Source organism: Mauremys mutica, chromosome 1 (assembly GCF_020497125.1).
Source record: "Mauremys mutica isolate MM-2020 ecotype Southern chromosome 1, ASM2049712v1, whole genome shotgun sequence".
Taxonomy (NCBI): domain Eukaryota; kingdom Metazoa; phylum Chordata; order Testudines; family Geoemydidae; genus Mauremys; species Mauremys mutica.
The window spans coordinates 200,320,842-200,343,283 of NC_059072.1; the positions used below are offsets into that span (position 1 = coordinate 200,320,842).

The 22,442-nt window shown below is 41.5% G+C and overlaps 1 protein-coding gene across 2 annotated transcripts in view; it reads left to right on the forward strand.

The window, feature by feature from the left end:
• Window positions 1-21,973, forward strand: part of MRPS6 (mitochondrial ribosomal protein S6) — a 62,255-nt gene extending 40,282 nt beyond the window's left edge. For both annotated transcript variants that reach the window (XM_045002391.1, XM_045002390.1), the window contains exons 2-3: window positions 7,134-7,273; window positions 21,401-21,973. In XM_045002391.1, the coding sequence (XP_044858326.1) occupies window positions 7,134-7,273; window positions 21,401-21,581 (321 nt within the window). In that variant the 3' untranslated portion in view covers window positions 21,582-21,973. The remainder of the gene's footprint in view (window positions 1-7,133; window positions 7,274-21,400) is intronic.
• The last annotated feature ends 469 nt before the right edge of the window (window positions 21,974-22,442 follow it).

Sequence of the window (22,442 nt, forward strand, 5' to 3'; positions counted from 1 at the left end):
CCATAACATCTTCCATAGTTGCATGCACCTGTGATGTCTTTAATGCCCCTGTCTCCACCCTTCCAAATGTAATCAACTCATGTTTACCGTGATCACACTTATGCACAGGGTTGGCATGAGGATTTGGGGCAAACCGATTCTCCTGAACAACCTCAAATTTAAATGATTATTTTTAGGTCTGTCAAGCAATTAAAAAAAATAATTGTGATTAATCACACTGTTAAACAATAGGATACCATTTATTTAAATAGTTTGGATGTTTTCTACATTTTCAAATATATTGATTTCACTTACAACACAGAATACAAAGTGTACAGTGCTGACTTTATTTCTTTTTATTACAAATATTTGCACTGTAAAAACCAAAAGAATTGAAAAATACTATTTAACCTAATACAAGTACAGTAGTGCAATCTGTATCATGAAAATGCAACTTACAAATGTGGAATTATGAGCAACACAACAACTGCACTCAAAAACAAAACAATGTAAAATTTTAGAGCCTACATATCCACTCAGTCCTACTTCTTGAGATTGCTCAGATAAACAAGTTAGTTTACATTTGCGGGAGATAATGCTGCCCACTTCTTGTTTTCAATATCACCGGAAAGTGAGAACAGGCATTTTTGCTTGGCACTATTGTAGCCGGTGTTGCAAGGTATTTATGTGCTAGATGCACTAAAGATTCGTATGTCCCTTTATGCTTCAATCACCATTCGAGAGGACATGCTGTTGATGGGTTCTGCTTGATAACCATCCAAAGCTGTGTGGACTGATGCATGTTAATTTTCATCATCTGAGTCAGTCAGATGCCACTGGCAGAAGGTTGATTTTCTTTTTTGGTGGTTCGGGTTCTGTAGTTTCTGCATCAGAGTGTTGCTCTTTTAAGACTTCTGAGAGCATGCTCCACACCTCATCCCTCTCAGATTTTGGAAGGCACTTCAGATTCTTAAAACTTGGGTCAAGTGATGTAGCTATCTTTAGAAATCTCACATTGGTACCTTCTTTGTGTTTTGTCAGATCTGCAGTGAAAGTGTTCTTGAAACCAACAACATGTGCTGGGTCATCATCTGAGACTGCTATAACATGAAATGTGGGTAAAACACAGAGTAGGAGACGTACAATTCTCCCATAAGGAGTTTAGACACATATTTAATTAACACATTATTTTTTAATGAGCATCATCAGCATGGAAGCATGTTCTCTGGAATGGTGGCCGAAGCATGAAGGGCATACGAATGTTTAGCATATCTGGCACGTAAAGATCTTGCAATGCTGGCTATAAAAGTGCCATGCAAATCCCTATTCTCACTTTCAGGTGACATTGTAAACAAGAAGCGGGCAGCATTATCTCCCATAAATGTAAACGAACTTGTCTTATGATTGGCTGACCAAGAAGTAGGACTGAGTGGACTTGTAGGCTCTAGAGTTTTACATTGTTTTGTTTTTGAGTGCAATCTGTAAAATTTCTGCCATCGCAAACTTTGGATTGGATTTTTGCATTCTTCATTCCTATAAGAAGTCCCCATTGGCTCTGGTGAGAATATTATGAATAAAGATTATAAGAGTAGGTACTACATAAAGTATCTATGCAGGGTTGCTTTTATAATTGTTTTAAAAGGCATCCTGATTCAGATGAACTTGGGTGCTCAGATACTACAGCGATAGGGGTCATATAAGAACTTACACAGAGTTTGGGCCAGATTCTCTGGTCTACTAAGGCCACTTTATGCTATATTAGTAATGTAAAATGGCTAGAGAGAGGTGATGGAGAATTCTCCTTGCAAATGGAAACTTTCCACTAGTGGAGGCAGCTCTGTCCCCTTCTGTGGCAGTGGCCCTCCTGACCTTATGGACGTGAAGGGGTGTGTTACGGAAGGGTGTGGAGGAGCAGAGCTTTTCTAGGGTTGATCTTTCACTGCTATTATGAACCTTACTCCAATGATGGAAGTTTGAATAGGCTCCCTGAGGATGCAGCTCTGCACTGTGGTCAAGCAGAACTTGTTTTTGTTTTTACTTTTACCTAGTCCCTGGAATTATTGCGAGGGGCTCTATTCTAGCTCCAGATTTCTTCTAGAGATCATTGTTTTGGTGGGGAAGTCCAATATTTTAGAAACAATAGGCTCATTTGCCAATATAATAGTACAGAAATATCTGGCTTGATTCATCAGTATTAAGGAAGACTGAAATTCAGTGGAGCTAACTCAACTCAATGTGCCAAATTCAACCCTCAAGTGGCTTGTATTTGGCTCAAAATCTGCAATGCATGTCATGTAGATTGTTTAAAAAAAAACAAAAAACCCTTACTTGAATGACTCATACACAATGTAGGACTCACTTATTGTTTAACTCTACTGTAAAAGTCCTTTAACAGAGAGGAGATGGTGGGTGGTCAGTGTACTGTATTGTGAGTCAGGAGAGCAGGGTTCCATTCCCAGTTCTCCCACGGTGACCTTGCACATGTCAACTAACTACTTTGTCTCTGTTTCCCCAGCTGTAAAAGGTGGATGAAGGCCTTTGAAATCTGCAGATGAAAAGTAATACATATGAGATATTTCTATGATTCCCAAACAAAAAACTGCTGTCTAATGGGGTTTTGTTCTTAATTAATAAAATACTTACAAAATTAACCTACCAAGAATACTACACTCAGACCATTAATGCAGTAAAGTAGAAAAATCCCCCTGGACAAAACCTCACTTCAGACCTAATCCTGCAAAATGATCTGCACAGGCAGACCATTACACATGTGCACAGCCTTAGTGGCTTCAGCTTGGAGCACTGTTCATGTCAGTTGACATCTGGAGGGGGCTGACAGTAGATTTGGGGTGTTAAACACCACAGTGATAGGTGCTATACAAATGTTAGTAAGTGCACCATAGCTACTTTGAAGTTCAGAATACTGGATTTCCTAGCACCAATAAGTTAAATATGGTGAGTGCACAGTGTTGTACAATGAAGTTTGGAAAGTCTAACTTGCTAAGAAATGGCATAATTGCTGAAAGGGCCATTTCAGGCAATTATACCCAGTTCAGTGCAGATACCTAGACCTATCTGGTAGGTCCGTAGCTACTTGGACAACTATGCCACGAGGTCCAAATCAGACTGAAACAAAATTTTGAAATATTGACATTTCTTGCAAAGTTTTGCCCATCTCTGCTATCAGGTGATAGCGCTCTCTGTGTATGCACTTCTCCAGGAATCCCAGTGCTAGATGGACTTTTCCATAAGGGTTACAAAGACCACCTTGTGGCATATATTTCCACAGTTTAAACAAGGCAGTTATGTCAAATAATGCACTTGATGACCATTTTAAATATGTATTTTGAGAAGCTTTAAAGACTTTTCTCCATTTAAAAAAAAAAAGCTGCATGATATTAATTTGCTTGGCTGAAGTGTAGGTGAATGATTGTAAAATGACAGTGATTGGATTAACATTTGTCATGGAGGAATAAAGATTTACCTGTATAATAACCTGTAATCTCTCCAGCCCCAATAACTTGCTTAAATATCTTGAACTCTTCCTTTTCTAATAGCTAACATAGGATATATTTATTATTGATCTGAGAAATTGTACTTGTAGTGTATCGATTTTTACATACTTACAGTTTAAAAGTTATTCTTGTAATACGTTGTCTTGTTTGCAAAATAGAACTAGTTTTAACAGATCTAAGGTACTCACATGTCATGTAGAATTATATTGAAGTACGTAGCTTTACTTTTCTATGTAAACTCCTATAATGACCTGTCAAACACTTTTTATTTACTTTTACAATAAACTGATCCAATATTCACAAAACATTAAACAATTGTCCTCTGTAACCCCTTTCCCTTTCAAATAAAATCCCACAGAAAAGAGTCTAAGGATATGTTTACATTGGTAATGCTACAGCAGCACAGCTGCTCCACTGTAGCGTTTCAGTGTAGACACTGCCTATGCCTATGGGAGGGGTTCTCCTGTTTGATGGAGTTAATCCACCTCCCTGAAAGACGGTAGTTAGGTCAACGGAAGAACTTAGTACGATCTACATGGGGACTTAGGTTGGCTAACTACGTCACTCCTGGGTGTGGCTTATGTGACCAACATAGTTTAACAAACCTTATTTTCTAGTGTAGACCAGGTTGTATTCAGGGAAGCTGGTGCAGCTCTCTCAATTGCAAATATACCACAGTGAGGCATAGATGGATGGGAATGAACTTGGTAAGTGGTCCCTACAGCTCCTGCTTAGGTCACTGAGCCACAAGACATTATCCCTCAGTCCCAGTCATACCCACAGGGCTGATATCCTTCAGTGAGTGCCCCTCTCCTTCCTTAGCACCGGCAGCATAGCTGGCTCACATGTCATGCTGCTATAGACACCCTTAATGTTGTCCCTGTTAAATTTTTGGGGGGAGCAGATGTTATAGCTGAAGGAGGGGAGCTTATGCTGATGAGATTACCATTGTGGCACTATATAAAGTGGAACATGCCATATAACATGGGTACTTCTTGACTCTGTTAGTCACTTCCTCTCCTGTCAGCTATGCCCATAGATTTCCCACTAACTCTGTGTGGATCCCGTGATCTGCCCATCATTCCCACTTTGGAGTCCTCAGCTAACAAAGGCTTTGTGTTGTAAGGGAACGAAGGAAGGGTCATGGTTGCACTGCTCTTTATGCCCTCGTATGGGGGCACAAGGAGGCACAGAGTGCGTTTGCTGCCCTGTCATATGCTGCTATCCAAAAGATGCTGAGCTCACATGCGTGGGGCACATGGGCACCTACTGTGAGATCCACCTTCACCGCCACATCTTGAAGGGTTACTGTTGGGTAATTGTTTTTTAACAATAGGAACAAAGCATTTTGAAAAAAGGATTTTGAAACAGTCTACACGCATGTCTTCTTACCTAAAGGCTTACCATCTTGACAGTAGCATGGGCGGCAGGCCTAGTTTCTTCAAACACTCCAGCAGGTCCTGGGTGTCATTCCAGGGGTGCTGGAACAGTTTTTATAGTGGGGGTGCTGAGAGCCATTGAACCAAACTGTAAAACCCTGTATGTAATGGAAACCACTTCAAGCCAGGGGCTGCTGCAGCACCCCTGCAATCCTAGTTGCAGCACCTATGTGTCATTCTGCTTTTGCCAAACACTTCCCCGGCAACTTCCCTCTCTCTGGAGAATGAGTCCTTCTAACGCAGCCAGAGTTCCTTTGTTTAGTTCCCAGGCTTTTGGCACCGCTAGTCCAAGCAAGCTCTGTACCTATGTTGCATGTCTATGCTGCATTTGCATGTCTGGTAAAACGAGAGGGGAAACTCTCTCCTATAAGATGTCCTATAGCCTAGGGCAGTGGTTCTCACACTTTTGTACTGATGACCCCTTTCACAAAACAAGCCTCTGAGGGTGGACCCCTCCCCACCTTATAAATTAAAAACACTTTTTTATATATTAAACACCATTATAAATGCTTGAGGCAAAGCGGGCTTTGGGGTGGAGACTGATAGCTCATGACTTCCCATGTAATAACCTCGCGACCCCTTGAGGGGTCCTGACCCCCAGTTTGAAAACCCCTGGCCTAGGGCAATGTGCACTGAGTTGCAAGCCAGGAGACCATGAATTCTAGTAACAGCTCTTTCAGTGGCTGCTGTTAATATTTCTGGTTACCTTCTTGTTGTTAACCCAGGCTTCATATTCCTACCTTAGAGGGAGGTAACTAATATTCACTCATTTTACAGATAAGGTAAGTGAGGAATTACACAAGGTCACTTCAGGCTGAGAGGGAATGCTGAGACTCACGGTGGTATGTTTACTTAAATGCTAACCATTTAAAAACTTTGCTAACTATATTTCATAACTTTCTTATTTCCAGCTATTGCCATTACATCAAGCAAGTGAGCACAGGAATATGTTTTGTTGCGAGATGTTATCTTATAAGTATCTGTACAGCATATTTTTTATAATTCTGTTGGACATTAGAACTACTTACAGTCTCCGTTTTCCCTTCTCCATATGGGATTTGTTACCCCAAAGTACTTCCTCTTTCTTCTCACATCAGCATCTAGAAACACTGTATTAACAACGTGGTTGTGGTTCTTGAGATTGCCTGTCAATATCACTTAGTGTGTCATAAACAGTAGGATGAATGTGTTGTTCCCTCCGAATGTTGATAATCCTCCTTACCAAGTTCCAACAATCTTGAAGATGCACAACTGAAACATTTATTTTACCTGTTCTGTAAATAAAGATGAAATAAAGTAATGGTGAAAGGTAAGTGTTGAACTAACTGGTCTAAAACTATAAACTAGTCTCGATATGTACTCAGAAGGAAAGTTTAGTCTTTGGCAGTGTGTCCATTCCTCAGATAACAATCACTTGTTAGGAGCAGAATTCATTTATACGTTGTCCTTTTCAATTCCTTATTTCATAAATAAAGCCAAACTTTTGCTCAAATGCCAAACATTTATAAAGTCAGTGAAATATTTCACCATGAATCTAAACAAGGCTCCATGTTCTTTTTACACATACATAATTGAAATGACCACGTAAAATAAGTCTCTTGCTAATCAGTGGTATCTGCAATCCGCCTTTGACTGATTCCCTTTGTGTACTTTTTAATTGATTTGGTTATTATGTTGAGCAACACCATAAATTATACCAGTTTATTGGACTGAGAAATTGTTGTTAATGCACTGATTTATTTATTGTGTTAATGGTCCATGGAAATCTGATTAGAGCCTTAAAACCACTGGGGCTGATTCACTATTCCCCTGAACCTCATATCTTTATTTATACAAGTACAAATAGCACGCATAATGATTCCAAATCAGAGTGGACTGGTATAAATGGCTATATAAGGTTCAGGGCAGAGGTAAATCAGGCCCATCGGCTGTTTCGGCTTTTTCCCCATCGATAGAGCCTAATTTTGCATCATTGAACTCAATTGTAGCAGAGTCAGGGCTGCAGTTTCAAAATTTCTGTTTTTACATATGAGCAAGTTGTCAATTCATGTTTCCTCATTGGCTTGTTGTGTTGTTAATTTGCCGCCTCTAACAGTTTAACCAGGCAACTATATTAATTGATTCTAATTAACTTAGAACCCTATCTGAATGTTTTTTTCTTTTCTTTTCTTTCTTTCTTTCTTTCTTTTTTTTTTTTAAGCCTGAGATGGCTTCTGCACTGAAGCGCACAATAGAGGCTTTGATGGAGAGAGGAGCAGTTGTGAGGAACTTGGAAAACCTGGGAGAAAGATCACTGCCATATAGAATCTCCAAGCATAATCAAGATCACAGAAGAGGAGGGTATGGTCTATATAAGATCCCTTAAAATCCCTTTGATCTCTTAAAATGTAAACATTTATGGTGGCTGGTTTGGTCTTTTCTGTGGGTATCAGATTAAATGTGTAGGAGATGGGTAACCCAAGTAAGTATCCTATGACTACTGGCATATAACTTGTAAAGCACTATGAGTTCTAAGTATTTTTATCTTGTGCGAGTTAGTTTTTATTGTAAGTCCATAAACCATAGTGCTGCAAATAGTCTTGTTTCAAGTGTCTAAACAAGCTGTATTCTGATCGTGTGTCTACGCTGCAGTTAAAAACCCTCTGCTGACCCGTGCCAGCTGATTTGGACTTGTGGGGCTCGGGCTGTTTAACTGCAATGTAGATGTCTGGGCTCATGCTGGAGCCCAGGCTCTAGGACCATGGTAGGTGGGAGGGTCCCGGAGCTCGGGCTGCAGCGTCTACACTGCTGTTAAACACGCCCTTAGTTCGAGCCCCGTGAACCCAAGTCAACTGGCATGGGACAGCTGCGGACGTCTGACTGCCCTGTAGACACACCCTGAGAGATACTTTCCACAATAAAGACACTGCTTCCTCCTGGATGCGTAATTTTTTTTTCCAGAAACCAGTGACAGGACTTCAGCAACAACAGCAGGCTCTATTGACCTTAAATGAAATGTCAATACTAATTGGCAGTAGTGATTTTTTTTTTTTTTAATTCCAACATGTCTGAACTATTGGCTGCCGTATGTGCCCTGTAAGACATACTTGTTTCCATGATGCTGTTTTTAATTAAAGAGGACTATCTGTCTGCATAATTTGAGGGAAGTATAATAATGACTTTATTATTTTGCGGATAATTTTTGCAGAATGGGTTTATGTGATATACTGCATTATTATGTTCAATATAAACCCTCTTCCTGGATGCAGTGAGAATGTAATGAAGATTTCATCCTTTTGATTGCTTAACCATGTGCTTTGCTGCTGTTAAACTCTTTGAGACTACCTCTGATATGCTGCCTCTCTTCAAGGATTGAGAAATGTTGCTAGGCAACGAGTATTACATAGTGGCTGCATACAATACTCAAAATAACAATTAGATATATTTTTCTTAATATTTTTAACGTAAATATGTGAAATTTGATGTCCAGCCAATATGCAAACTAACCTTTGGATAGGTTGGGTACATGCAAAGGGAAAATCATGTACTCTTTGAAAGATGAGAAAGGCTATGCAGCTTACACATACAACTTCTCTCCTCACGGTTGACTCACAAATTCAGTCCCACTTGAGAAGACCTTTTTATTCTCCTGTGTAAAGTCAGAGAGGTGATCTCTGCCAGTTTGAGGGGGAGAAACAAAACCAACAAACAATTCCCCCTCTCCCTCACTCAAACAAAACCTTGAAACCTCCATGACGTGCATATTGCTAACCAAAGCAACAGCACTGTGTGACCATCACCTTCCTTCGTGGTGTTTGTAATTATCTTGCACTGGGGCATTGCTTAATCCTGCAAGCCATTAGTCCAGTGTTTAGTCTCATTGTCTAAACATGAAAGTAACTGTTCACAGGATCTAACAAATAAATTGTGGCCCCTTCAGCTCTGGGGCTGCATTTTCTGTCACTTGCCATGCATGTTTCTGGTGCTACATACAATTGCACACAAACAGCTATGTTAAAAGAACATTAAAATTGCAAAGTCAAGCCCTCAGAAGTAAGGAAATGACAGAATTAAGTTTGCCTGCACAACCTTAATTTGTCTCCTGCCTCATTCAGTGCACAGGATGGACAGTGCACACTGAATGAGCAACTATTCACTGTTTTAAGTTTTATCCCATTGTTCAATATACGGCAGTAGACTTTATTTACTGCACACTGTTCAAACCGTTCTCTGAATGCAGAATTACTAATTTCCATGTGGGTTTTCCTATGGCACTCAACACTGTAGTATTTGAATGTTTCACAAATATCCATTTATCTTTACTCATCTAACAGGATGTTGTGGGTGGCATTATCCCCATTTTACAAATGGGGAACTGAAGCACAGATAGATTAAGGTCAAAAGTATCTACTAACTTTGGGTGTCCAATTTGAGATGCCTAGGACCTGACTTGTCAGGGTATTTGGATTATATATTCAAGCACAGCTCCTATTGACCTCAGTTGCAGCTGTGAGTGCTCAACACTTCTGCAGATCAGGCCCCAGGGTCAAGTCAGGCTTCCAGAAAATGAGGAACACACAATTAGGGACCATCTGTAAAAAAGTTTGGTTCAAGTGACAAGCCCAGCATAACACAGGAATTCTGTGGCAGAGGTAGGGATAGAATCCAACTCTCCGGGGCACTGTTCAGTTGTCTTAAGCATGAAATTTCCCGTTCTCTTCCTCCAGTCCTCTGCCTCATTCATTACACATCTTCCAACTTCTGCAACAAATGAGTCAGGGGTCCTAATAAACAGAAGCCTCCTTTATTGCACAACCCAGATTCATCCCTTGAGCAGGTCCATTCTGTGCACTGAATGAGGCAGGGGTCCTGTGGGAAAATATGTGATCATGTAATTAAAGACTATCATAATGCATAGGCATATAAGTACAAGGAGGGACAAATTAAGGATGCACAGCAACCATAGAAGTTATCTACATGATGAGATAGTGTGCTGCAGGCCAGGATGTGAACCTGTGGTGCACTAACGTGCCACATTCTAGCTGTCCACATGGGCCTTGCTACCGTGCACTATTAAGTTCCATAGTGCGATTTGCTCCTTACCCCAGTCTGGCCCCTTCCTGGTTGCTTGTCCCAGTCTCCTTGCTCAGTTATGCCTCCTCACCCAAGCTGTTTGCTAGATCTGTCTTCCCCCTCTCCTTTGCTCATGTTGTCCCCCCTCCCCCCGGTTCCTAGCCCCAGTCTCCTTGTCTAACCAACTCTGTCTCTCTCCCCCCACCATGAGCGAACCTGCTCATCCTTCTCACTTGTGTCACCAGCTCCCAATCCCAGCCTCTCTTCCCTCCCAGCTCCAAGTCCCAGTCGCCTTGCCCAGCTATTCCCAGTCTCAGTTTCTCCCTGTCTTGCCCACCCTCTAGTCCCAGTCGTCTTGTCCCAATCTACTCCTTTCCCTCTTCCGTGTCTGGCTTTTGTCTCCTCTGCATTAGTCAGACGGTTTACTCCTCCATGCTGCTTGGATGCCAGCAGTGTGGATATTGAGCACACAGGGAGAGACAGGCTCCCTGCTCTCAATTCGAGTACCCAGCTCTTCGCCCATGTGGTCCTGAACTGGAGCATGCTCAGTGGGGCCAGTGCATGTGCAGTCCAGTGACATGCAGGAGCTGTGAGAGGCTCAAGCATGCTCAGTGAGGATGGAATCATCAGAGATTTTAGCTGTTGAAGTCTCTACTGAGCCAGTGCAAACTACAGTTTTTCAGATTTAGAACTTGGCCACGTTTGGGTGGATTTTCATGGCAAAAAGCACATCCCTGCCAAATTCAAGTCCCTGCTCCAAAGCATGGGACGATAGAGCTGTTCAGAGAGAGGTTTCAAGAATTTTTAAACATGGACAAAACAACATATTTTTTTCTTGGCCTTGGTAGAAGTGCCTGAACTGTTTTTGCTGAAATGAAATAAATAAAAACAACGCTCAACTTGAGGCAGACACCCAGCATGTAAAATTTCAACCCAAACGGTTTAAGTTTGGCAAGGTTGTGAGCAAGTTAAAACAGGGTCTGTACAGTGGGAAGTGTTAGGCAACCTTAATAACAGGCAGTGCTATTCAAGCTGTGGCTATAATAATTGGGAGTGTGTCCCTGGAGGTCCCCGTGTGCTGTGATTGCTCTTATGTATCAGATAGAGCTGTACTGCAGTACTCATTTGTGGTGGATTATTGATGTGCCATTGGATATTTTCTGTGTTTAAGACCTTAGGTCACTCAGGTAATTAAGCAAATTCTAGGAATAGGAAATACAAGCTAGTTCTTTATTCACCTTTTAAAATCACTTTGTTCCCTCCCTACAACACTTGTAAGGGTATTTGTTTTATTTAAAATGGTACACACTGTGAAAAGCACAGTAGTTTATCAAAATATTACAGTGAGCTAAATCTGCATCCAGCAGCCTGGCTTTTATTAAAAAATCTTAAATTAATCATCCCTGTAATAGGCAATTTTTGAATGCTGTTTAACTCTTCATTCTCATTAACTTGCTTTTAAGTGTCACAGCACCATCTCCCATTCTGCCAAAGCTGTTTATGAAAGAAACTAAAAAGGCCACTATGAGTAGTGTAGGTGGTATTATGTCTAATAAGAAGAGACGGATAGGACACAATTCTGAATCTTTTGAAGTCTTGCATGGTGGTTTTATGTGACTCTTAGTACAGCTAACTGTTCAACTGATTGCTTCCCTTTGTTTCCAGATGCTTGTGGGCTTGTGATGTATGCGGAATCCACTAGCCTTTGGCCTCCTGGCTGGTAAACAGTGTGAGAACTCCTACAGTAAAACATTCATAGCGTAGGCCACATTTTAACAGAGATTGTCCGTGGGAGACAGTCTCCTCCCAGTGACCATCACATAAACCACCTGCCTTCCACTTAGAGAGGCATAACGTCCCTGTGCCAGCTACGGGGATTGTTTACATGAAAAAGTAACATTAGGAAATTATATAATGGGTTTTCAATTGTCTTTAGTGTGATTATTTATTTTTTTAAGAAGGATAAAACAGTAATTATGCTGTCTGCTTTTGCTCTTTGTTTAAGCTCCCGCTTCTACCCATTTTGTTTTTCTCCGTTGGAAATAAGATAGAGAACCAGCACTGGGTGACCCTGCCAGCTCTTAACAATCCCACCAAAAAGTGGTCTGTGGTCCACAGACCATAGTTAGAGCCCTCCTTTTTACTGAATATTTTTTCCATCTAGTTAATTGCATTTTAAAATACAGGTAGAATCTTCATGTGCAATATATAATAAAGCTGGGTTTGACTGAGAAACATGGCACAAAATCATACAGTATAATATACATAGTAAGCCGCCACAGTACTTAGCCAGGTTAATGTAATGCCTTTGCTAAACGGAGACGAGTCAAACAGGAAAATGTTTATTCAGAGGTCAGTTGTAGGGGCAGTTTTTTGTTGTGTGGATCTGTAGTGCTACCATGCCACTCTTCAGAGAATGCTGTTGCTATATGAGGGGAAAACGAGTATTTTAGGAATACCCCGGGCAGTGGCGGATTTAGAGTTAGTGGAGCCCTGAGCGCAGCTTCATTTTTTGGACCGCCCCTAGGGACGCAGCCAAGAAAAAGAACATTCTCTCTGATCTCCCTCCCATTTTTCATTCTTTTCTTCTTCATCCTCCTCCTATTTTATAAGTAATGGGAAGTAAATGAAAATAAAGTGAGGTACCTTGATTGGGGCAGGGGTGCAGGAGAGGTGCAGGGGGTGGGCTCTGGGAGGAAGTTAGGGTGCGGGGTGCAGGTTCTGGGCTGGGGCACGGGGGTGGTGCTTACCTCGGGTGATGCGGCTCCCAAAGCGACTGGCACCCCCCCCCTCCCCAGCAGTAGCTCCTAGGCGGGGGGGGGGGCAGGGGACCAGGGGGTCTCCCTGCATCGTTGCCCACAGGCGCCATCCCCGGCCAATGGGAGCTGCGGAGTTGGCACTCGGGGTGGGGGCAGCACATGGAGATGCCCCACCTCCCCCAGGGGCCACAGGGAAATGCTGGCTGCTTCCGGGAGCAAAGCGGCGCGAAGGGAGGGAGGCAGAGTGGGCAGGGAGCTGCCTTAGCCATGGTGCTGGCATGTCTCTGCGTGCCCCTTTGGGGGAGGGGGGCAGCGGGTCTCCGTGTGCTGCTGCGTGCTCCCCCCATCCCCCTGCCAGGGGTGTGCAGAGACGTACCAGCAGCCGGCCACTTCCGGGAACGGTGTGGGGCCACTGGCCATGCTATGCAGGCAGCCTGCCTGAGCCCTGCTGCGCTGCTGGCTGGGACTCAGGGGCAGGTTGTCAGATATTTGTTCTGCTTTTTGGGGGAGCCCCCTGTTGTTGGGGATCCCGTGCCACCACACGGTTTGTTTCATGGTAAATCCAGTCCTGCCCAGGGGCATGGTCAGATAATGGGAATTTTACAGCCAACTGATTTCTACTTATTTTAATGTTTTGATTTTTCAAAGCCCGTAAGAGATTTTTAGACCCACAATTGCCATTAAAATTAATGGAAGTTGAGTGTCTAAACCCCCTAGGCAGCTTTGAAGATCTCAGCCGAAGTGTAAAGTTCCCTAGATCTTAGTAAGCAAACTGTATTTACTGTGAAGGAGAATGTGTATGTTGACGGTGGAGGCAGCAGTTTAACTGGTACAAGTTCAGGGCTGAGTCTTCCTCTTAAATTTACCTCTGTGCAATCTGCTGTGTCCTTGACAAACAACTCTTGTGCAAACAGTAGCAGTAATAGTTTTTCCAGGGACTTGGCCGGTGTATACATTCATGTTTCAGTGTATACCTGAGCCTTTAAATTTAAGTAATGGTGAGAAGATGGCTAGCAATTCATATTAGTGTATATTTTGAGAGCTAGGCATATAAAATGTGCCCTGAACAGAAAAACAGCTCTTTTATAGCCTTTTGTGGTGGGTGAAATATTGCTTACCTTTCCTAAATACCATTTCTTAAATTTAGGAATAGCTGTAGCTTGCTGTATTCCTTTTTGTTTTTAAGCATATAACTTGCTAATCACTTACAGTATGTGACCTGTATGATATAGATATGTCATTGAAGGCCAAAATAATACATAAGGTGGAATCCTGGCTTCATTGAAGACCATGGGACTTCTGCATTGACTTCAATAGGACCAAAATTTCACCTTTAATACCTGGAATTTCTGGTACTGTATGTTTTCCCCCTAATGTTAGGGGCAGGGGGGAGAGGCAAATTATGGCTTTTAAAAAAAGAAATTAAAATTTGCTTGTCCGAAGGATAAACATCAGCTCTGAGCTGCTAGGAGCATGTGAGCTCTTAGTATGCTTTAAACAATACAAAAACTATAAATTTGTGTGCGTGTGTGTTGGGGTAAATTTAGGAAAAAAATTCGACTACATTATTGCTGTATTGGAGTTTTAATGTAAAACTGGAGGATGTTTAATATTTAATATAAAAACCTGTGGTATTGTTCATGGTAGCTCAGTTTAGGACTAGTAATAACACTTTGCAAAAGTTAACATTTGCAAAACATTTTTAGAACCTTGGGTCAAATATACCCCACAGCACCTTGGAGCAGTAATAATTTCATCTTGTAGTTGGATAAACTGAGGCACAGAGAGGCTAAGTGACTTGCCTAAGGTCACAGTGCATCAGAAGAAATGCTGGAAGAATATAAACCAGGGGACTTTGTCCCCTCCTCCGAACAATAGTCCTCACTCTCTGTATATTGTCTTATCTGGCTTTTATGTGCATCTAATTTTTACATGAGCTATATTTACACTAATACACTAATTCAATTTTTATTTAATGCAAAATTATACTGTTCTGAACATGTGTGTTGGTGTTTGCTAGCTTGTGAAATAAATTAACATAAACTGCTTTAAGAAGGAGCAAATTAGTGTTTAAATCCAAATGATGTTAGGCTTGAGACTTTATAGGTACTGCATAAAATGTTATATGCCTTGGCGCTCTCAAAGTAACTTTTTTAAATAAAGTGCTCAAATTAGAGTGTCTAATGAAGTTATAGTACCGGACGTGGGTTACAGATTTTGCCAGTACTTGAGTGGAGGTATGTTGCCATTGTTTTTAAAATGTTGGATCTCTGCAATGTAACTTGTGGATCGTGCTGGATATGGTGGAACACTTTGTGGGTTTTCTTTAGCATGGCGGGTACTTTATATAGCCTAAAGCAGGAGGGCTCTTAAGTTCATGACATCTACAGCTGAAGGCACTGGGTAAGGCAGGTTGATGTTTTGCTAGATTTTTGGTTCATTTGGGGGGATCTGTCACAATATAGTCTGCAAAGGAGAACTTTGAAATGAGGTTCACCTGCTATTCAGTAATGAATGATCTGATAACCTAGCGAGAGCTAGTACGTGTTGATCTGAGCACAGGAATAGGAGCCAGGAATCCAAAGTTTTAGAACGCTGCCTCTGACCCTGTATCTCTTTGTGCCCTAGAGAAGGTCAGATTTGTTAGTAGAGGTGTTTTTTGTGAAATAGCACTGAACATTTTAAATTCAGTTTATCTCTGTGTAACAGAAAGATTGGGTCCAATAAAAGATATTGCTTCACCCACCTTATCTGTTTATTTTTTTCTATAATCTATTTGGAATTCAGTAACCAGGGGCGTCTCTATGTATTTTGCTGCCCCAAGCACGGCAGTCAGGCGGCTTTCGGCGGTGCACCTGCGGGAGGTCCGCTGGTAACGTACCCGCTGCCGAATTGTTGCCGAAACCGCAGGACCAGCAGACCTCCCGCAGGCATGCAGCCGAAGGCAGCCTGACTGCTGCCCTCATGGCGACCGGCAGGCCGCCCCCCCGCGGCTTGCCATCCCAGGCACGCGCTTGGTGCACTGGTGCCTGGAGCTGCCCCTGTCAGTAACTTCCTTAGCTCTGTCCACACACACTCTGTAAAATTCATTTCATTTATTTGTGAGTTCCACAGCAAACTATGCATAATTTTGGTTATTCATAATAAATACCATGTGCTATTTGCCAGCTTTTTTCACCTTCTTGTTGTTTTCCTCCTTTTCAGGTTTAATTTTGAAAAGGCAGCAGCCATCATTTATTTGCCCACATGCCACTCAATCTTTTTTTTGTTTTGATGTTTATTCCTACGTGTCTCATCAGCCTATTTGTTTTCTGACACAGCAAATTCAGAGCTTTCTTTTCTTGCTATATTGGCGCTCAGATATCACTGTTACGGGTAGGGTACAAGAAATGGAATAGAACACCTGATAGAACCCAGGACTAGAAATCAGGAAACTTAGGCTGTATATCTTGTTCTGCTGTTGATTCACTGTGTGATACTGGGACTATCATATGAGCTGCCTTCTAGGAAGAGGATTTCAGCTTCAGTAGCTCACCTGAGCTTTGGGGAGCTTCTTATAGTGGATCTGCTCCATAGCTGTTACTCCAGCCTCCTGGAGTAGTTTGACTAGCCTCTCTACTCCCTAGCATCCCCTCCTCTGTGGAGGCAGGATTGCAGGATACACACAGCAGTGGGTGGCTCTGTCCCCTCCTTGGGGAATAGGATTTGCTCCTTTCATGTTTCTGTTCCTCAGTTTCTCAATGTGTAAAATGGAGATAATTCCTCAGAGGGGTGTTTTAACAATTTTAGTGTTCATAAAGTGGCTCGGATATTAGAAGCATTATTGTGCAAGTGCCAGGTAGTGTGTTGTTCAGGCTTTCCTGCTTCTTAGTACTACGTATTTTGAGGCTAGGTGCTGTTCTTGTACAACTTATTTTGAAACAGGCAGCTTGTTACAGAACAGTATTTCCATTTGAGCAAGAGGGGTTGAATCCTTATTCACAAACCCATACCATCTGGATGTAATTTTATTTCTTCTGATTTATAAGAGTAAAAATAGTGAGTGTCCATCAGAATTCTCTGGGAGCCTTTACAATGTTTAAAATCCGGAGTGACAAAAAACAAACCTATAATGTGACCTCAGGCCTCAATGGGGTGCTAATGCTAATGTCTAACAATGGTATTTCAAATGTCAAAATTAACTATTTCACTTAGGTTAGTTTTGGCAGAAACATCTAATAACTCTCATTATAACTTCACCTCTCTTGTCCTCCAACCTGAATCCTGCTGGACACTCCCATCCTACCTGTAGATTAGAGCCTTCACTCTCTCCAACCCCCTCAACCTCTCCATTACGGAAACGCACTCTCCCAGCGCTGTAAAAAACCCACCTCCATGAGAGGAGTAGCTACTAGCACTGGGAGCACGGCTCCCAGCGCTGGTGCACTGGGGCTTGTCTACACTGGCACTTTGCAGTGCTGAAACTTGCTGTGCTCAGGGGGGTGTTTTTTCACATCCCTGAGCGAGAAAGTTGCAGCGCTGTAAAGTGCTAGTGTAGACAAGCCCCTAGATTTAAAGCTCCTAAGGAAAAGAGGAGTTCTAAAGCATGAGGGCTGATCAGGAAACTTCTTTGGGTAGCTAACCAGATTGCCGACCACTCAACCTCTTTCAATTCTTGCCTTCCTCTCGGCTCTCAGTCACACTACACTGTACATGTAGGCTGAGAGCCATGTCCCAAGGGGATTTAAAAGCAAGCTTTGATCAAGGAGCTTCTCATGTGTCTTCTAAGTCAAAGTACCCATTTGAAAACAGAGATGTGGGTAATTTGGGGGCTAAAGGTTGAAATAGTTCTTGGCCTGGATATATAAGAAATGAAATTTGGCTATTTTAAGATGCAAAGGTAGCCCCCCTTCCTTTGTTAGCACGGATATTTCAGCAGATAAAGGTTCTGCTGTCCTGTATTTAAATTACCCTTCGATTTACCATAGAACAGGGTTACAAAAATAACTGTGGTCTCACAGTGAATCAGAGTGGAATTTTCCTGTATTTCTCCCCAATGACTTTGCTAACTCCCAGAGAGTTGAAACTCCATTTTCCAGCTGTGCTTGCAAAAAGAGACTGTTTATCTCCTATATTCCTTTCTATCCTCTTCTCAGCTTTGCTGGGGTTTTATTTTGGTCACCTGACAAACAGTAGCTGCAATATTTGTGTGTCTGTTCACAGCTGTCTGCTTTAAACTAAGAAAAATGTTAGCCTGCTGTGTGCACTATTGAACTGTAGGTTTAAATACCTATATCTATATCTAGATATATATCACTGACTAAATACATTTGTCTTTATGGGCAGGGTTCCAGATCAGCTCATGAATCACAGCAGGGTTTTTGTTTTGTTTCGTTTTTTGTTTAAGCACAATTAAATTAATGGAAACAAAAGGCAAAAAGACATATTTCCTTCTCTTCCCCTCCCCCCCTCACCGTTTATAGATCAGAGCGTTTACTGCTTTACTACCCTGAAGGAAGGATGGTTAGTATGGTTTATAAATTGCATTCTCCCAACTGCTGCATTTTTGTATCTTCAGATAAAATATCTACTCTGTGAAAAAGACACACAGATGTGCTGGAGTAGCTCATCCCTCCCATCCCCCACTCTCCTTCATTTATCAACAGTGCGTCAGTGGAAATTTCCACTGTCTGCTTGTGTGTGAGAAACCACAAAGTAGTAAACCTGCCTTTGGGAGAAAAGCTATTGCAGTTTAGCACAGTAAAAAGCAGCACACAACTTGCATTTAGAAATGGAATGAAATTCTGTAACAGCAAAGCCAAAATAGTATGGAAAAGGGGGGCGGTTCATGAATGAATGTTGTTGCTAAAGAGCATGCAGACTTTGATGTAGTACGATCTCTTAGAATTTGCTTGGAATTTCCTTTCCTTTTTGGTTGTAACTATGCAAGGATTTCAGGGCCCTGTATCTTTGCTGTGGTGGTCAATATTTTAACTGAAAATAGGATTTTCCTTCCTTGGCCATGCACATCCTTTGGGAAATGTTAGATTTGTAATGTATTCCACTATTGTTAGGCTTTACCCATTTTTTTTAAATAAAGTCTAAAGTATGTGACTTCTCTTTGTTACTTACTGGAGATAAGAAAGTATTAAGGCATTTCAGGTTTTCCAAATGTATTGGGCCCAATCCTGCTCCCCATTGAAGTCCCTGAGACTTTGCAATTAGGCCTTATTATAGCATTCATGAGAGGAGTTTCTTCACATAACTAGTCCTATTGAATCCATGGAGTGTAAATTGTCATAGTTCCACCCGACTTCAATGGAGCAATGACAATTTACATCTGCTGAGGATCTGCCCCAAGGGGACTAGTTGCCTCAGTACAGACTACAGGACTGGTCCCTTAATTAGTATCATGGGAGATTTTGCCTTCCAAGCCTAATACAGGGAAATTCAATACTTTAATTTGGTTTTCCAAATTGCAGCACTTCTGCTACAAAAGGTTATTAGTGTCCATTGCTGCACATTCATTTAGGGGCTGGGAATGCTCAGTTAAGGAAATCCTCCTTTATTGTTTTCTCCTTGTGTGTAGCATTCACCTCTGCACCACTTATGTCCCTCCTTTACCCATAAGTGGCATATAGGATATGTCTACACTGCAGCGGGGAGTGAACATCCCAGCTCACATAGACAGACTTATGTTAGCTCTGCTCGAGCTAGCATGCTAGCCATAGCAGTGTGGATGATGCAACATGCAGCCACTCGTCCAAGGCTGCCTGACCCCCAAGGTCCAAGCTCTGGTGGGTACCCTAAGCCACTTACCTGCACTGCAACCTCCAAACCGCTATTTTAGTGCACTAGCTTGAGCAAAGCTAACGCGTCTCTGTCTACCTGGGCTGGGAGGCTCACTCCCAGCTGCCGTGTAGGCAGACCCAGAGGCTTTGTGCTGCTCCTCTGCAGTGGGGGAATTTTGTTCTCTGTGTGTGTCTAATACCTGTTAATGCTAATGGGACTTCATATTGCAGGCATTTAGATTGGAGGAGTTTGTTTTCTTCATATGTCATAATTTGGAAAACATAATGAACTTTTTGTTGTTGACACATTCTCTGCACTCTGTATTCTGATGTATATGTAGGCTCAGTTTCTCATCTTGGGTGCCTGGCACTTGTTGCATAGCTCAACACTTTTGTGAGTGTGCTGTGATGCATTGTATGCAACTGTACAGAAGTTCAAAAACAGAAATCTAAGTGGGAATTATTGTGCTGTCTACTGTATCTTTAATGAATGCTGCAGTTGGAAACTGGCTATTTGCTGTAATTGTCTAATCTTTAATAGGAATTCTGAGAGACAACTGAGACTTCCTTTATACTGTACTGTAGTTAAAGCCTTACCAAAAAACAAGCTGATGGATTAAAAGTCCCCGTAACTACAATTTTATTTACAATGCCAAATTGCCATCTATTTTTAACTTTTGACATGAGTATGATGGCTGCAGTAAGATCACTCAAAATATGCAAGAGCCGTGGGCCTCGTGCTCTGAACAAATTTGGGACATTTGAGGATATGGGAATTGTATGAGGATTTATTTTCGAACACACAAACACAATATCCAGTTGAGTCTTTTCTCCAAAGTGGAACTAGCCTATGTTTGTGAAGAGCAATAGACCTTACCACTTGCTCTATCCCACTGGAGTTTTAAAAGATTACTTCCAAATTAAAAATCAACTGATGGAACAAGATCCAACACGTGAGTTACTTGACCTAATGAGTGACTGCAGAAGTGACATAGGGGACCTGAAATAGAAATGGAGAGTGGGATTCTCCTTGCAATAGGTAAGCTCCTGTACATCTGTCACAGATAAATAGATGGCTGACAAGAAATGCTTGCCTGATGCTGAAAATATCAGACATATTGTACATGTGTGAAAATAAGACCTCTGCAGTTCTGCCAGGGCCAGCAAGACCTACATTACAGTATGCAGCGCTGCTGAATGAGTGCCAATTGTGCAAGTTAGGGCTGCCTGTGCACAATTTCAACATACATCTCAGAAGTTCAAACATGTCACTAATGAATATATGCTCATTTGGGCTAGCTCCAGCTCCTCTCCCCCCCCCCACTTCCTGCTGCTATTTTAAACGTCCACTCAGTTATAAAGTAGTATTGGGATGGACGAAATATTGCCCATATAATACATAAACTTTAGATGTTTGACACTGATCTGTTTGTGAGTCCATTCTCCACATGGCAAGGATCCCTGAGGAAAAACGCATTGAATTCAAGGAGAGAAAGTATACATTTTGTTTAACTGAAATAAATATGCAACTTCTAAATGGTGTGAAAAATACTAAGTATGTAAATGTCTGGAGTAAGTAGAGGCAGACTCCTAATTCCAGTATGAGTGCACAGACAAGAAATGGTGCCCTATGAATAGGAAAGATGCTTACTTATATTGTTTTCAGTTGCGTAGCTCCGTATAAATAGACTTACCTGTGTTTTAAATCCATAATGTTCCTGGGCTTTGTTTTAAAATCAGTTAAAAAACCAAAATATAAGGGTATACCTTGTAGATAATTGGGAGTTTGATTTTACAATTTCAACAGAATGATGGTATGAATAAAAGCTTTTGCAGTGCGTATATCTTATTTTACTGAGTTTGTGTGTGTGTGTTTTCCATTACAGGTATTTTTTGGTAGACTTTGATGGCCCACCCACGATTGTTTCAACGATGATGGACCATTTAGGACGTGATATTGATGTAATTAGACCAACTTTTTTAAAGCATCCAGTATCAAAGACAGAAGAATGCAGTGGCATAATCCCAGTCAACTACGAAGATAAACTATATACCAAGAAAAAATGAGTATCCAAAAGATCATACCTGAAACTTTTTATTTTAGCCCAGCTTTTGGATACAATTGTGGTCATAATTTTTGTCTATGTGCAGAGTAATCTATTGTAGTCATATGGCATCTGGAGTTTAGCTTTCTTTTTTGTTGTAAATTAAATAGTTAATTTGTATGCTTTTGTTAAGTTGATGACTAGTCTGAACATTGATTTGCTTTCCTTGGAAAGCATTACATCTGATGAAGTTCTGTCTACCCATCAGGAGACTAAAAATAGCATTTTTTTCAGTAAGATTACTTCAGACTTTGTACATGTACACAGTAGATTAAGAAAGCTCTGTTCGACAATGTATACTGTATAGCAGTATGATTTTTTTTTTTAGCAAGATAATAAAGGTGATTGAAATAAGCTTTGTTTATTGTTGAAGACTATAAAAAGTGCGGGGAAATGTTACACATATGCCCTGCCATCAGGCATTCTAACCTACTGTTCTGAATATAATCACAGAGGATTGGTCTAAGTACAAATAAACACTCTCTATGGGAGAGGTTAGATACTTCCAGATGGCGGTTCCGAGAATGACAGGACTAGTGTGAGCAGAAAAATGCAAGTTATTGTCCTTTGTTTTACTATAAGCTGGAGCCACCTGACACTTTACATTTAGAAACATTTCAAACAAAATGGACTAATTTTTTGGCTTTTCCCTATTCCTGTTCTGATGGAGAAAACAAGGGGAGACATGGTAGGTATTACCACTAGAGTATTACCTGCTGGAGGCCCTCTATGACTGTTAGATCCCTGAGGAAATCCCCATTTCTCCCTCCCCCTGTTTACCCTGTCCTCTCATTGTATCCACCATCTTTCCCATCAAGGCAAC